This window comes from Neltuma alba, unplaced genomic scaffold, assembly GCF_004799145.2.
Source record: "Neltuma alba isolate B1F8T4 unplaced genomic scaffold, ASM479914v2 tig00012185_pilon, whole genome shotgun sequence".
Lineage (NCBI taxonomy): Eukaryota > Viridiplantae > Streptophyta > Magnoliopsida > Fabales > Fabaceae > Neltuma > Neltuma alba.
The window spans coordinates 81,058-96,891 of NW_021636727.1; the positions used below are offsets into that span (position 1 = coordinate 81,058).

General features: G+C 33.9%; 2 protein-coding genes and 1 non-coding gene across 7 annotated transcripts; 1 reads left to right on the plus strand and 2 right to left on the minus strand.

Moving 5' to 3' along the window:
- Window positions 1-355: 355 nt before the first annotated feature.
- On the minus strand, window positions 356-4,733 carry LOC114724329 (protein IQ-DOMAIN 1). 5 transcript variants are annotated; one of them, XM_028910669.1, is made up of 7 exons: window positions 4,716-4,733; window positions 4,501-4,559; window positions 2,833-3,230; window positions 2,376-2,543; window positions 1,573-1,800; window positions 1,117-1,230; window positions 356-1,010 (listed from the first exon to the last, which is right to left on the minus strand). In XM_028910669.1, the coding sequence occupies exons 3-7, from the start codon at window positions 2,902-2,904 to the stop codon at window positions 717-719; spliced, it is 876 nt and encodes a 291-aa protein (XP_028766502.1). In that variant the 5' UTR covers window positions 2,905-3,230; window positions 4,501-4,559; window positions 4,716-4,733; the 3' UTR covers window positions 356-716. The 5 variants fall into 5 exon arrangements, with proteins under 5 accessions (XP_028766502.1, XP_028766503.1, XP_028766501.1 ...); XM_028910670.1 differs by lacking the exon at window positions 4,716-4,733 and having other exon boundaries at window positions 2,833-2,921; window positions 4,501-4,646; XM_028910668.1 differs by lacking the exon at window positions 4,716-4,733 and having other exon boundaries at window positions 4,501-4,646.
- Window positions 4,734-5,258: 525 nt separating this feature from the next.
- Window positions 5,259-5,332, minus strand: TRNAI-UAU (transfer RNA isoleucine (anticodon UAU)). The gene has a single exon. It is a non-coding gene; the product is annotated as a tRNA-Ile (tRNA).
- A 7,846-nt stretch (window positions 5,333-13,178) lies between these two features.
- On the plus strand, window positions 13,179-15,510 carry LOC114724342 (putative uncharacterized protein DDB_G0291608). Its single transcript, XM_028910682.1, has 5 exons — window positions 13,179-13,898; window positions 14,018-14,152; window positions 14,586-14,773; window positions 14,860-15,049; window positions 15,334-15,510. Exons 1-5 carry the CDS (start codon window positions 13,179-13,181, stop codon window positions 15,508-15,510), a joined length of 1,410 nt encoding a protein of 469 aa, XP_028766515.1.
- Window positions 15,511-15,834: the final 324 nt, after the last annotated feature.

Genomic DNA, 15,834 nt, shown 5'->3' on the forward strand with positions numbered 1-15,834 from the left:
CGCCACAACCAAGCAGAATTGTGATCCCTTCGAGAAACACCAACACTAGACATAAGAGCACCATCAAAATTAATTTTGATCCAAGCAACAGGAAGTTCTTCCATTCGACTAGATTGTCCGTGCAATTTTGCATAAGATTGTGTCGGTTAATCAGCGAAGCTTTATGTTCAGTAGCTTCATCAGATTTGACAAGTGCTAAATATGAGTATATTTAGCTCACATGTTTATTTAGCTCACATGTTTCTTGAGCTATAGGCAAAAGGCAATATAGAACTCTGTAAGTTGTCATACTCACTTTTCAGAAATCATCCAAAAGTTTTAATTTTTATATTTCTAAAAATAAATAAAAAAAATCCAACGAAGCAATATACTGTTTTCTATTTGTATTTTACAATTGAGAACATATGTAACGGCCGCTAGAATATCTATTACATTCACAGGATTACCAAAACAGGGTTTAAAAAATAAAGGAACTCTTCTGTTGACTCTTTGTAAATTCTTTAAATATACATTATTGAGGAAGAAAACAGAAGAAACAGAAAGATGAACCAACCAATCACACTCAAAGGGTCTGAAATTCACCGACTTCCATCTGTATATGCAGAAGTAGGGAATGAACGGATTTAAATAGATAAGATGTTTACTTATTTTCTTCAGTGATGTATGATTTTTGTGTGTGTGTGTGTGTTTTTTTTCTTTGTTAGCGTGCTGAGTGTTTATAGCCTTCCTTCATGTGTCATATTTTTCTCTATATCTGAGTAAGACAATCTCCTGGCTTTTGGATTAACCACTGTTGGTTTAAATGAAACAGCGCCTCTAGGTGTTGATGAGTTCTTGTCCTTTTGAACCTTGCTAGCTTGCTTAGTTTGAGCCTTTCTAGGAGGCGTATTGGCAACACGGCTTTCCCATGGGCGAGCAGCAATCCAGCGGTCCTTCCAGCTCCAACCCCAGTTACCTTTGTTGAGTTCATAATTTCCCAGCCCTTGGTTCTGACTAGAATTGGATCTCCACTGTATATCAATGATTCATAAGATATAGATGTGATTTGAACTGAAGATGAATATGGAGAAACAAAGTGATTGTGAGACTCATTTTGTAAGATTAATTATAACCTACTTGGTGAGAAAAGGCATATGCCAGAGCTCTTTCTCGTTTTACTGCTGCTTCTTCTCTATAATGTATCCTTGCAAGAATCTCCTCCATAGTTTCAGGACCACCACACCATTCAACCTGTAAGTAAATGTCGTTTCGCTATTACTTGAACAGAGTAACTGAATGGATTTAAAAAAAAAAAAAAAGCGCTCATGTGAGGTGATGCCAGATTGCCAGTGCTATTAACTAGTCAGTGATAAATCTTTTCAACCATCTCATCCGGATACTGAAAGTGTACACCAATTTGCAAATAATTAGCCAGTGACTATGATCTAAAAGAGAAAAAGCATGTTTTAGGAAGACCATGAAATGGTGAAATCTTTGATGTGATGTTGATGTTGGTTGAAAGAAAGAATTCCAGCATCCCGTTATTGAAAACTCTTAGCTTAACAAGCCATCAAACCACAAAGGAAAGGATACCTCTAGATCATGGAGCTTTGCCTCGAGTTTTTGTTGTGACTCTAGCTTCTTCCGTCTGACCCTGTCTTCTGTCACCATACAGATTCGGCGAGCTCTAATCTCACTTTGTATCTTGCTCCATTCATGAAGATAACTTAAAGTTGTATCAGCTTGCTTTTTAACAGAGTGACGTTGGGTCGCAATTTTTAATTTTGCAAACCCTTTCAATCGACGAAGAGATTTTCTTGCCTAAAAGTGGAAAGCAGCATTTCAGAACAAAAATCAGCAGCTGATAAATAACAGAGGTTCATGTTCATGCAAGTGAATTAGCAGCACATGTTAAAATAAGTCATGCATGCATGAGTCCTCATTCCTCGTTCAGTCTCATGTGACAATAAAGTTAAAAAAGTGACACTACAAGTAAAACTAAAAGGAAACATGTAGGCCACCTTCAGTACCCTCTTCTTTTATATCATCCTTGACGTTATAACATTGAGGAGGAAGGATCTTCATACAGGAGTCTATGGTTTTGTTGTGGGTGAATCTTCTAACTCTCATTTAATAGTGAAAAATTAAGAGTCAGGCTTGTGTGGTCAGTAAGTAAAATAAGAGGCTATATTTCTATTTTAGTGAATACGTAAATTTACAATTACCGTCGTACCAGTTAAGAAAAGTCCATATCTGATATCAGCCTGCATTGTACTGTGCGTAAATATTGATGGGTTTTTTTTATGCCATTATATACCTTAGCGCTAATTGAACTTGGGTTGGAGGTTCCAGGGTGTTTAAGAACTCTATTCCGCAAAAATTTCAACTTCACATACCTTATAAGCCCGATATGCTGTTTGGATTCTTGTTGCTGCAATAGTTTCAACTGAGACCCCACGTAACACACGACTAGCACTTCTAGCACCATTTTCTACACCACTAAAACCCTTTCCTCTATGATTATTTGACTCCATTGCACTGGGTTTCCCTGAAGCTTGAGATCCCTGACTCAAAATGTGAGCATATATGGACAGAAATGTTCTGGTTACAGAAGCCTCAGATACAAGATAAACTTTAATGCATCTTGGTAATAAACAGCATTGTTGCATCCTAAATATTGATAAAGTGATTCAAGTACTTGTTTTAAACATTTATTGCCCCTAATGTGAAATGCATCAAGCCAAACTCAAATTAACTTTTTATTTAATACATAACTCTGCCTTTCACAAAACAGTGCTCATTTCAGAAAACATGCAATGATGAAGCATAAGATTGACAGAGAGCACACTGTACCTTTGATTTCTTTGAACTGCCTTTTGTCTTTCCCAAGCAAATCATCGTCTTAAACCAATTTCCTGACCCCATTCTTGATGCGAAGAGTCCTGGGGTTATTTTAAATGAATATAGTACTCATTAGCATATCACTTAACAGTTGTGAAGTTTGAGGGGAAGGGGGGGGGGAGCTGGCCTAATTACGCCACAAGTGACCTGTTCAAACAAAAGGAAACATCAGTGTAGTTTTTGTCTTCTTTACCAGTATACTTATTTATTTCATTTTGTTAAATTAAGGCCTAATACCTGCTTCTTCAAACATATATCTGAGAATTACAATAGTGTAAAAGATTGAATATTCTTTTGTAACATGAGTCGTTTATAATCAAGTCCAAATGTTTGCGCCAGCTGCCCTGTGCCTATGATGCATCATATTATAAATATACACATAAACAAGCAAACTCATATACATATTTATGCATAAATGCAGAAATTCAAACACACCCACATGATCACTTTGACACACTATATATAATACTCATTCACAGAGTCTTTCAACATAAAAACGGCATGTTGTCTTGCAGGGAGAAGAAACTTACTTTACAATTAGATTCTGTTACCAATTACATTAAGATCAGCGGAACATCCTCCAGTCCAATTATAACATAGTGTGCAACATATTAAGAATAAAAAAAATGATGTATATTGCACATTTTGAACTGAATTAATAAACTATAAGCATTACTATTCTAAGCCATCTAGGCTGCTAGAGTTGGCACCAAAATGTATCCAATTTATTCTGTACGTGCTGCAAGCAGTAACTGTAGTGAAGAAGAGGATGAAATGAGAAGATGAAAGATGACTGAGGGATAAGATGAATCACAGAGGAATATCGTTCCATTCACTCTTTTGGCTCCATAATTTTGTCCACGTGTAATAATTGACTACAATTCTTGTTAACATGGCTCATAAGCATAACAGTAACACCCAAATAACGAATCTCTAAACTGATCTTAACATTGTTCACTTCACCCTTCCCCTCTATTGGGATCAAGCAAGTCCAAGACTCCCAACTTGGAAACCAAATACTGATCCTGTTCTTTTCTAAGGCTTTCTGTCAATATGTCTGCTAGCTGCTCTTTACATGCTGAGTCTTAATCACACCTTTTGAACTTTCTCCTTTATAAAATGAAAATCTATCTCTATATGCTTGGTCCTTTTCATGGGATACCAGATCTGTAGTTATATGAATTACTGTCTTGCTATGACAATGCGTACTCGCTGACTGACTCTGATACCATGGAGTGAAGAAGAAGATGAAACAAGAAAATGAAAGATGACCAAGAGAGAAGATGAATAACAGACGAATATTATTGCATTCATTCTATTGACTCTAATCACTCCGCACACATGTATAAATTAGCTACAGTCCTCATATGCATGGTTCATAACAGTTAAACTAATCTCTAGCTACTCTTAACGTCCTTCGCTTCACAGTAACAACAATAACATATCCCTCCACATCGGTAATTTATACACAGAACCACAAAAATATGGACCAACAAATCAAGTCCTGGGAACAAAGCAAGCATGAAATTCTTATTAGTCATCAATATGCAAAAATGCGCAGAATAACATAGAATCCAAGGACTGCAAAACCAAACAAAACTGCATCTGGGTGTGCCATACCAGATAAGAAGCCGCAAAATGCCCAAGGCAAGACGACCCTCCTCCTAAAGTCGGGCAATCTAGATTTGGGACGAAAAAGTAGTAGACAATAATATCAGCAGAAGTAAAAGAGAAGTAAAACCCGGCCAAGAGTGAAGGAAAGCAAGAAGAGGGGAAAAAACAAAAAAGAAAATATAAAAGTTCGGTGAAGAATGTCGACTGCCATGGCCCAATACCAGCTTTAATTTTCCCATTTGATGCAGTAGGGGAAAGAAAGAGACTCTCTCTATCTAAAGAAGCTGAGAGATGAATGTTGATTGGAGTGAAGAGTACGTAGTCGAGGGCAATGCAATGCCATAGGTGGTTGGATGTGAAGAATTCAACAGAGAGAGGGTACAGCGACAGCAGAACCAACCGTGGCAACATTTTGTTGGCAATGGGCTGCTTTCCTTCCTTTCTGGGCGTCATTCTAGATTGGACCAATATGAACAAGGAAATGGCATTTTTCCTCTCTTTTTTTTTTCAACATTTTCAAAGTTGTTCGTGGACGAAATCGAAAACAAGGGTCTTCGCTAATTAATCGTCAGGATCAGACTAGGAATTAGGGTCCGGTTAGGCGTTGGGATCTGGTACAGGCGGGAATACGGAACAAGTTGCGTCATTGCCACGTGGGGTCTTATCAACCGTTGCTCAGAGAAAACGGACCCTTAAGGGTGATCTCGGGGGTGTCTGACGTGGCGAGTTCTTATTGGCTAGAAAATTACGGTGAACAAAAAGCCTGGTCCCGGCGGGGCTCGAACCCGCGACCTTCGGCTCATAAGACCAACGCTCTAACCAACTGAGCTACGGGACCTTGACGTTTGCGAAGAAAACGGTTTTATCCTTATTAGAAATGGCAAACCCCAGCACATTGGTTATCATATTTAATACTTGCTATGATTTATTATAACTTAGAAGCAGAAATCAAAGAGTCAATCAGAAAAGCTTGACTCTCCTATGGTTGGTATGAATTTTCTCATTAATCTTTTGCGGAAAAAATAACACCAATGGAAGTCTTTATATGAATGGGAACATATGAACAAAGAACAATGGAGGAGGGTTGAATAGTAAAGTAACATTAAAATTTTGTTCATTCTATATTGTTAGCCGGAGAATGATAAGTGAAAACTATTCACTGCTTACAAAAAAAAATGCTGGTTTCATTTATGAAACTTAATGGGGAAGAGTTCCAAATAGTGGTCCAAGACTAGATGGTAATCATCACAGCTAAAACAAAATATTCGAAAGCCAATAGTCTATGGCACAATTGATGACAGATGAAAGGTTGTGGACTTGTGGGTTCTAACCTTAAAGTGACCAACGCAATGACGGTGTGACAGTCTAAGAAAATAGGTGGGAAAAGATTGTTCTAGTTTTTTTTAAAACAAAAAAAAAATAACCAACAAAAGTGTAAAAAAAAAATGTCCATTTTAAATTGCCACTTGATTAGCAATATATAGTTAATCATAAACAGTTAACAACAAAAAGAGCAACGTTATGCGTGTGAGAGAGAAGTTGTGCTACGTGCAAAGAGTTCAAGCATAAAAAATTTATTATTACTTTCGGTACTTAATATAAAAGTTAATTTAATTTTAAATTTGGTTCTAAATATAAGACTCGAATTTATTTTTTTAATCATATTTATCTATTTTTTTCAAAATAATCTCTATAATAGTTGTACACACTAAAGATTTCATCAAATAGTAATTTTGGTCGATACACATTATTGGTAAAAGTATTTTAGAGAAGATAAAATATATTTATTACAAATAACTAATTTAGCTAATTTTAATTTTTTTCAAATTAGTTGACTAAGTCTTGTAGTAAAGACCGGAGGTAATATTAAAAGCAGATTTACAACTTTTACTATCGTTAATACATGCTATATATAATTATATAATCACAAAATTTCTCAAATTATTGGCTGCTTCTATGAGAGGAGACGACTCTGTGGTTCTCATATCCGTTAATAATATCCTATAAAAATGGAAGAAAGTGAAATTTGACATCTTTATATAAATCCATAGGAATCAGTCACCTTTTTCATTTTTTGTTGCAATTGCTTCTTCAAACGTATTATATATATGGCATTGTGATTGTGATAGCAATGCCATTAATGAAAATATATGATGTGCACAAAAAAAATTACATTTTTTATTTAGAATAATGATATTTTTATCAGTTTCGTGATTAGAATTTTATATATAACCAAGTCAGTGCTATGAATGTTTGATTGTGTATGTCTAAATTTATCATATTCAACTAAAAAATTTCTTTAAAAGTTAAAAGATTGTACTCCTCCGGTCCTAATTATAAGACCCAATTGACTTATTTGAGGAGATTAAGGAAGTAAGTTAAGTTGGTTATTTATAATAAATAAGTGTTGTCATTCCTAAAATATCCTTACTAATTAAGTATATTAGCTAAAACTATCATTATTAGAAGGATTATCTTGGAAAAAAATACATAAATATAAGAGACAAAATGGATTGGGGTCTTATAATTAGGACTAAATAAAAAGTTAAATGGGGTCTTATAATAAGGACCGCAGGAGTATTAATATTAATTTATGCCTTTTGAATTTTTTTTTTTTGGGGACCGATCAGGACCTCCTACAAATTATGTACATGAGTTTTTAATTAGTATACGTTTGACTTACTCAACTCGTTAAAGCCATAAACTTAAAGAGCCAACTGGCAAGTTTAATTAAATTTATAACTAATACAAGTTTAAGAACGAATTAACATGATTATGTTAGCTGGTAAAATCAGAAAATTAACTCACAAGTTTAACAACAGTAGATAAAAGAGTTTAGATAATTCATTGTAAAATTTTGAAATAAAACGAAAATTATCTATACATATATGACATAAAATTAGCGAAATTATGTACTATAATAATACAATGTTGCCTTTTAATATAGTTTGAAAAGATAATAAATACTTATTTGATCCTATTTATAAAGAACTTCTAATGTGTTTCACACAAACCAAGAAAAATCTTAAACTGCATTAACTCTTCATTAAAGTATAGCAGCTTTTCAACTTTACCCCTGTTTAATATATACACCTTTCAAAACAAATAACTATCTATACTATAATAAATAAAAAACAATATGATACATTCATGATAAAAATTTAATAAAATAATTTATAAATATAGCCTAAAAAAATGTTCTTTTTCTGTCTTCTAAATAAGACCACTAACTCACCCATCGTCTGTGGATCAGCTGGCGAAGGGGTGAGACATATGACCAAGTTGACATGTGTTCGATTCCTAGGGAATACCACTTTGTTGTGATTCCAATCGTGGCGCTTGGGAAGGCATCCTAGTTCCTGGGTGCCTAGGTAAACGTCTGAGGATAATTGACTACTTGCCCTGCCCAACATTGATATAACCTAGAAGGAAGGGAGATTTCGCCCTGTCCTTGGATCGTGGGTGAGCCCAATTTCTTTTCAAAAATTTTTATACCAAACAAAAAGACCACTAACTCTGTCATAAAAGGAAAGGACAAGGCATTTATTTCTGGACAAAACTATCTGACAAAAATTTTTAAGGGATACTAGTTTTACTTCAGTTTATAAACCTTAAATAATTCGAAGTCCATTTCTATGCCAGCTGTATATGAATGCAAATCTCATCAAGTCTGAGGAAAAATATCATAATAAATAGCTGAATCTTTGGCATAAATTCTCATAATTGAATTTCCACTAAATCCAAATGCGCTAAACCAGTGGCATATCGAACTGAATTTTATTGTTTTTTTTTTTTTCATATCTCCCAATCATCAATGCTGTTTAACTCTCCTTCATCATTTCTTTGGATTCGTCCAACCCTGTCACTACCTAAATTTTATATTTCCCACAGTATGTTCTAAGTTTCTGATTTAGATTTTCTGCATTTAGTAAATAAATATTTACTAATCATCATTCATCAGTACTCATATATACTAAAAAAAATTCTATATCAACTTACGCTTTGTATATTCATATGTAGTTTGAGAATAAATAAAAACGAAGTGAACTGTGTGTGCGCGTGTGATGGCCGTATCAGTATATAGGATCTTGCCTTGTCTCCATCTTTTACATATTTTCAATTCTTTTATTATTTTATGTAATATTTCTTTTTTTAAAAAACTGTATGGTTCATTATTATATTATTAGAGAAAAATTAACCTTAAAATTCGTAGATCAAAGAGATGGAAAAAGTGAATGTTATATTACATCAGATTTTCCTATATTCTCGTTCAAATCTCATTATTAGTTTATTACATACACTCATTTACCTCTTTCCTAGTCTCTCCCCAACTGTACCGTGAACACACACACACACACACATATATGGGATCTTGTCTCTACCTTATATTTAACATATTTTCATTTTTTTAATATCACACGTTTTTTTAACGTATGGTGCATTATGAAAGAAGAATTCAACCTTAAAATTCGTAGCTCAAATTTACATTAATCAATTTTCAAATATATGGCTCTGCCTTTTTCATTAAGTTATTCTATTAATGGCATTTGATATGTCGTATGTGTTTGTTGTGTAGGAGTACTATACTATATATAATCATATATGCACAAATATTCTTGCTAACCGTCTTTGGATCCCTCTCTCCAGCTAAGATCAATCCATAAAAAGGGTCATTCTCCTTTTCTTTTATTTTATTTTATTTTATTTTATTTTATTTTATGTTTTCTTGATGATTTTCGTTGTGGACTGGGAATTAATTATATCTCTGACCACAAAATAATGGTGGGATATAATATATATTTATATATATATGTGATCTTCTTAATGAGTAAAGATTGCAACTTTATGACCCATGTGAAGAGTAAATAAGTGTGCATGTAAATATATATAGATGTATGTGTGTGTGTGTGTGTTGGCTTTGTCAAATATTTCTGAGCATATATACCATATATAGAGAGATAGTCAAAATATAAACATTTATTTTGTTCTTTTGGAAAGATTTGATTTTAAAATAGAAAAGTAGGAATTAAGGGTGTAACATATACTAGTCAAATCTTTGAAATTTTTTTGCATTTTAGGAAGGCTTTTGAGGCATACACAGTTGCCTTATATAGGCGTAATTGATTCGTCTATCTCTAGTGTCTTCCAAATTAATTTTTTTAATTCAATTAATTCAAAAAGATGTAAATGGATTATATGGCAGCTAGGTCGGAAACATGGGTGTTTGTTTGCAAGGTTTTGCCATCCTCTTGCTGGAATTGCAATAATTTTTTTTTTAATCAAAGAAGTGCAATCATTGAAACCAATAGAGATAACACCCATCTGCTCGGCAAATTTGTTGCCTTGTTGCAATAATAGTTTTTATAAAATATTATTTTCTGGTCCTATTTGTAAAGCAGACAAAAAGATTTTTCTTAGTTCTATTTATGAGTCATTTTATTAAACTTTAAGCATAAGTATACTATTTTATTCTTTATTTATTATAATGTAGATAGTTTTTTTTTAAAAGGTGTATATAATAATTAAGGGTAACATTAGAAAATTGTTATATTTTAATGAAAAGTTAATACAGTTTAAAATTTTTTTGATCTTTATAAAATATGTTAAAAGTGCTTTATAAATAGAACTAAAGGAGTAATTCTCAACCATTTTTTTTTTTTTTCACTTGAGTGAAGATGAGATTCTAAGAAGGAGAAGAAGGATATTTATTAAATATAAATACACATATTCTATCTCCATAAATATTATAATTATTGAAATATAAGCTATCATTATTAAATTGTATTAATTCGTTATATATATAAATTTTTATATTGAATTATGCATTCAATTAACCTGGCCTATATTTTGATTAAATGAGATTCATATGCACTAAATGATAGTAGACTTTCAGCACATTTAATATAATTTTCCCTTGCAGATATAAATGTATACAGAAATGATAGACTTCTTCACATCGGTTTTCCAAACAAGATCATTTGCAATTAATATTTTCTACATAGAAAAAAAAATGCAATAAGTAAATAATGAAATGCGATCACCCCATCACCACTAGTAAATTGGCCAAAAGAAATTGGATAATTTACAAGATCAAGGACGTTTGGAGCCAAGTAAAAATATGATTTTCCCAGTTGCCAAACGGACCCTAAACACAGAAAACGTATTAATAATTAATAAATGAAATGAAAATAAGTAAAAAAAATTTGACCAAAGACCAATATACTCCCTCCGTTCCTTATTATAAGAGACATTTGATACTCATGGCATGTTCCTATATATTTTAAAATAGAAAAGTAGGAATTAAGGGTGTAACATATACTAGTCAAATCTTTGAAATTTTTTTGCATTTTAGGAAGGCTTTTGAGGCATACACAGTTGCCTTATATAGGCGTAATTGATTCGTCTATCTCTAGTGTCTTCCAAATTAATTTTTTTAATTCAATTAAATTCAAAAAGATGTAAATGGATTATATGGCAGCTAGGTCGGAAACATGGGTGTTTGTTTGCAAGGTTTTGCCATCCTCTTGCTGGAATTGCAATAATTTTTTTTTTAATCAAAGAAGTGCAATCATTGAAACCAATAGAGATAACACCCATCTGCTCGGCAAATTTGTTGCCTTGTTGCAATAATAGTTTTATAAAATATTATTTTCTGGTCCTATTTGTAAAGCAGACAAAAAAGATTTTTCTTAGTTCTATTTATGAGTCATTTTATTAAACTTTAAGCATAAGTATACTATTTTATTCTTTATTTATTATAATGTAGATAGTTTTTTTTTTAAAAGGTGTATATAATAATTAAGGGTAACATTAGAAAATTGTTATATTTTAATGAAAAGTTAATACAGTTTAAAATTTTTTTGATCTTTATAAAATATGTTAAAAGTGCTTTATAAATAGAACTAAAGGAGTAATTCTCAACCATTCTTTTTTTTTTTTTCACTTGAGTGAAGATGAGATTCTAAGAAGGAGAAGAAGGATATTTATTAAATATAAATACACATATTTATCTCCACAATATTATAATTATTGAAATATAAGCTATCATTATTAAATTGTATTAATTCGTTATATATATAATTTGTATTAATTCGTTATATATATAAATTTTTATATTGAATTATGCATTCAATTAACCTGGCCTATATTTTGATTAAATGAGATTCATATGCACTAAATGATAGTAGACTTTCAGCACATTTAATATAATTTTCCCTTGCAGATATAAATGTATACAGAAATGATAGACTTCTTCACATCGGTTTTCCAAACAAGATCATTTGCAATTAATATTTTCTACATAGAAAAAAAAATGCAATAAGTAAATAATGAAATGCGATCACCCCATCACCACTAGTAAATTGGCCAAAAGAAATTGGATAATTTACAAGATCAAGGACGTTTGGAGCCAAGTAAAAATATGATTTCCCAGTTGCCAAACGGACCCTAAACGCAGAAACAACGTATATAATTAATAAATGAAATGAAATAAATAAGTAAAAAAATTTGACCAAAGACCAATATACTCCCTCCGTTCCTTATTATAAGAGACATTTGATACTCATGGCATGTTCCTATATATAAGAGACACTTACAAGTTGTCTCTACTTTTTTGTGTTGATTTACTATTTTATCCATATTTATTATCTCCAACTCACACTCTCTCTCCCTCCCACTTCTCTTTCTTTTAATAATTTAATTGTTCTCTCTCATGCTCTCTCTCCTTATTAATGAGGGCATTTTTGGAAAAAAATTATACTTTTTACACATTAATTGTTCTTAACTAATTTTAACTGTTTTTTTTATCAACATACTTCGGTTATTTGTCTCTTATAATAAAGAACAGAGAGAGTAGTTTATAAGGACAAAAAAAGCAATAAATGAGTTTAAATTCAGATAGGTGGGCCCCACAGCCCCACAATAGAAGGAGGAGTAGTAGGACTTCTGCATATAAGGAGTATGTATATGCCTATAAATTGCATGCGATAGTATTAATAGCTGGGCGAGGAAAATGAAACCCATTTGTTAAAAATAGCAAAGATTTTCACTGATTCCTAGACGCTATACCCTCAAGAGTAGAAGAAGAACTCTCTCAGAGTAGATCTTAAAAGGTCTTTGTTTTCCCAGAGAAAGCAAAATCGAGTGAGAAAAACAAGCGCGAGAAATGCGAGAAAGCGAGAAAGATTCTTCTGATGGGCATGCTTGGATTTCCGGGCTTTGAAACACTCTTTTCTCTCTCGCGGTTTTTTTGGTTTTCTCGGACAAGGTCTGAGAAAATCCTGGAAAAAAGCATTTAGATCATTAGATACCTTCTTCTTCCGCTTCACTCTCACTCTCAAGCTTTAATTTCTTCTTCCTCTTCTTCTTCTTGATTTGCTCCTCCTAGGTACATTCATACATACATGCCCTTTGATATCTCTTCACTCTCATAAACTCCCATCCACAAATCCTGGAATCACTGATCTCATCACTGTTTTCCTCTATAGCGTCACATCTTCAAATAGGTCTGTGTTTTTGAACTGTCTTCTGATCATTATTTTCTGCTATACTGTGTGATATCTTCAAATGGGTTAGTATTTTAGAACTGTCTGTCTCAGATTTGAGCACTGGTTTTTCAAATCTCGATTCGTTTATTCAAACGAAACAGACAACCAGATTCAGATATACAGACTGTGATACGGGTCATGTTCACCAGTAGTAGTAGCAGTGGCGGCGGCGGAGGTGGCGGTGTTGGTGGCGGTGCCGGTGGTGGCGGGTGTGGCTGTGGGAGTAACGGTAATGGCGGTGGTTCTGGGGTTTGGAGTTCTGGGATGAAGAAACAGCAGAAACGTCCAAAAATTCCAAAACGAGGACCCGGTGTGGCTGAACTGGAAAAGATCTTGAGAGAACAAGAAAAGTCAGAGGGAGGAATTGATATTAATAATATTAGTAGTAGTAACAGTAATAATGATAATAATAGTGTAGGAGGATTTTCAGGTTTCAATCTTCATCACCATTCATCTCCACCAATGAAGCCCCACTGCCCTCCGCCGCCGCCTCCTCCTCCCCCTCCGCCACCTATGCCCATGACGGTGACATCTCGTCCTCCTCCGCCTCCTCCTCCTTCTCACGTTCCAATAGCCCCAAGATTTGACCACTTAAGCCCACCTCCCATGGCTGCTTCTGCTCTCTATGGCTATAGCACAGCGACACAAGGAAGGAATTTTCCAGAACAGCCTCTATTCCCCATGAATCCGAGTTCGTGTGATGGATTGTCCCAGCCAGATCATCATCATCATCGTCACCACTCTGCAAATTCATCTTCCAAGAATATTTTCAGTGATCAATCCAGTAACAATCATCTTTTTTCTTACTCTGGTTTGCCTCAAAAGAGACACTGTACTAATCAGTACTCATCGTCCATGGTAATTAAGAACTTAACTAGCTGGCTCCATATTTATGTTTAAGTAATCACTGTGAACAATAATGCGTCTGAGATTCTCATTTCTTCTTCATTTGGGTGATCTGTGTTGTGTTGTTGCAGGTGAAACAGTATTTAGGCCCTTGTGTACCACCGCCTTCTTCAAGCTCATTACCAACAGGCCTGCATAATCATGAGCCCCCTTCAAACCAAAGTTCTTACTTCAATGGCATATCAAGGAACCCAGAGGAAAATAAGGTCACAGCTCTTGTTTTCTATTCAATTCTTTATCTTTTAAAACATCTATGTTTAAGATCAATTCAAAGGCTAATTATCTTTTCTTTCTTTGTTTCTATTTCTCATTTGCTTGAAAAAAAGTTTCATCATATCGTATGCAACCTAGTTAGTCTCAGGAAGGAAGAAGAATGAGCCGTTTTTTACAAGAAAAAAGAAAGAGAGTAACTTGCCTAGGCTTTGGTTAAATGTTTGTGTAACTGGTTTTAAAGTTGAATTCATTAAGGATTCTTTTTGACTTTGATATTTTCAGTTATGATGAACCAGCTGTTTCTGACTGTAGCATGTGAATTTGTGCCCAATAGAATATATTTCCCCGAAACTGACTACAACGAATGAGAGAAACTAATTGTAAGTTGTAAATTATATTAATATGGCTTGTTTTCGGTTGTTGCAGATGGTAGGTATGAAGAGGCCTCACCCAAATTCTTCATCATTTGATCAAAACTCTCTGGTTCCTTCACCAAACTTCCAAGTTTCTCCAATTTTCTCAAACTTAATTACCAGACCACACAAGTCATCATCTTCAAACGAAAGTCACATCAGTGCAAGCAACTTCACTTCCTCTAACAATGATTGCTTCAGGTTGGTGATGATGAACTCCTTCAATAATATCCAATTAATCTCTTCAATAAGGTTTTGTTTAATTTGCTGATATATTGTGTTAACAGGGATATGAAATGGGGTGGTCCTTTGGGATTTAGCAGCAGATCAAAGGTTGGTTCTGAGAGTAATAATGGAGGATTTTCTTCATTCAACGGAAATGCTGCTCCTAACCCAGTTCCTTCACCTCCCATGCTTATGTTTCAAAGGGAACTATGCAACACCAGTAATTCCCTCCCTAATTACCAAGTTACAGGAGTAAGTTTCAATCTTTTTCATTTCCTACATTTCAAATTTCTCTGGTCTTTATGTAGAGAAGATCAATAGAAAATGGATAAGAGGGAGATGAAGAAGGGGATGGGACCCACGTAAATACGTTAAAATATGAATCTCTTCAGAAGTAATTTTTAGTTCAGGTGGAATGAATAGAATTATATAGGTGCATGGTACTGGTTGTGGGTCCCACTAACTCGTGGGTCCCCTATAAGTGAAGCCCACTATTTGATGCTTAGTGTTTTTCTTTGTGGTGTGAAAATTTACAGGAGAGGATGGAGGAATCTTACCAAAAATCAGAATCTTCAAGTGGATCAGATCAGAGACCTTTCTATAACTTTTTAGAAGTGAAGGAAATAGGCACGAAAGAAACTACGCTAGATGGATCAAACCATGAGGGATCTCAATTAGGAATCAATGGCCCTGATCTTACATTGAAGCTCTGATAACAACGGCGGGCGGCGGTACTGGCAGCCGACTGGTGGTCGTGAAGAAGAGGAATGTGCATCTGCATTATTTCTCAGAGCTCTCTGGAGATCTCTGGTTCATATGAGGATGATGCATATATTGGTTTATTTTTCAGACTCAAGGCAATATATAATCTTCCGTTGTTATGTTATGTAACAAGTGAAGAAGGAGAAAAACAAAACAAAAAGGAATTAATGTTTTAGGAGAGTATTGTTATGTGAAAGATTAAGTGAACTTAATTAGGGTGAAGAATTGGTTAGATTAAATTGTTAAATTAGCTTAGCTTTTGTCACTTTGAATCA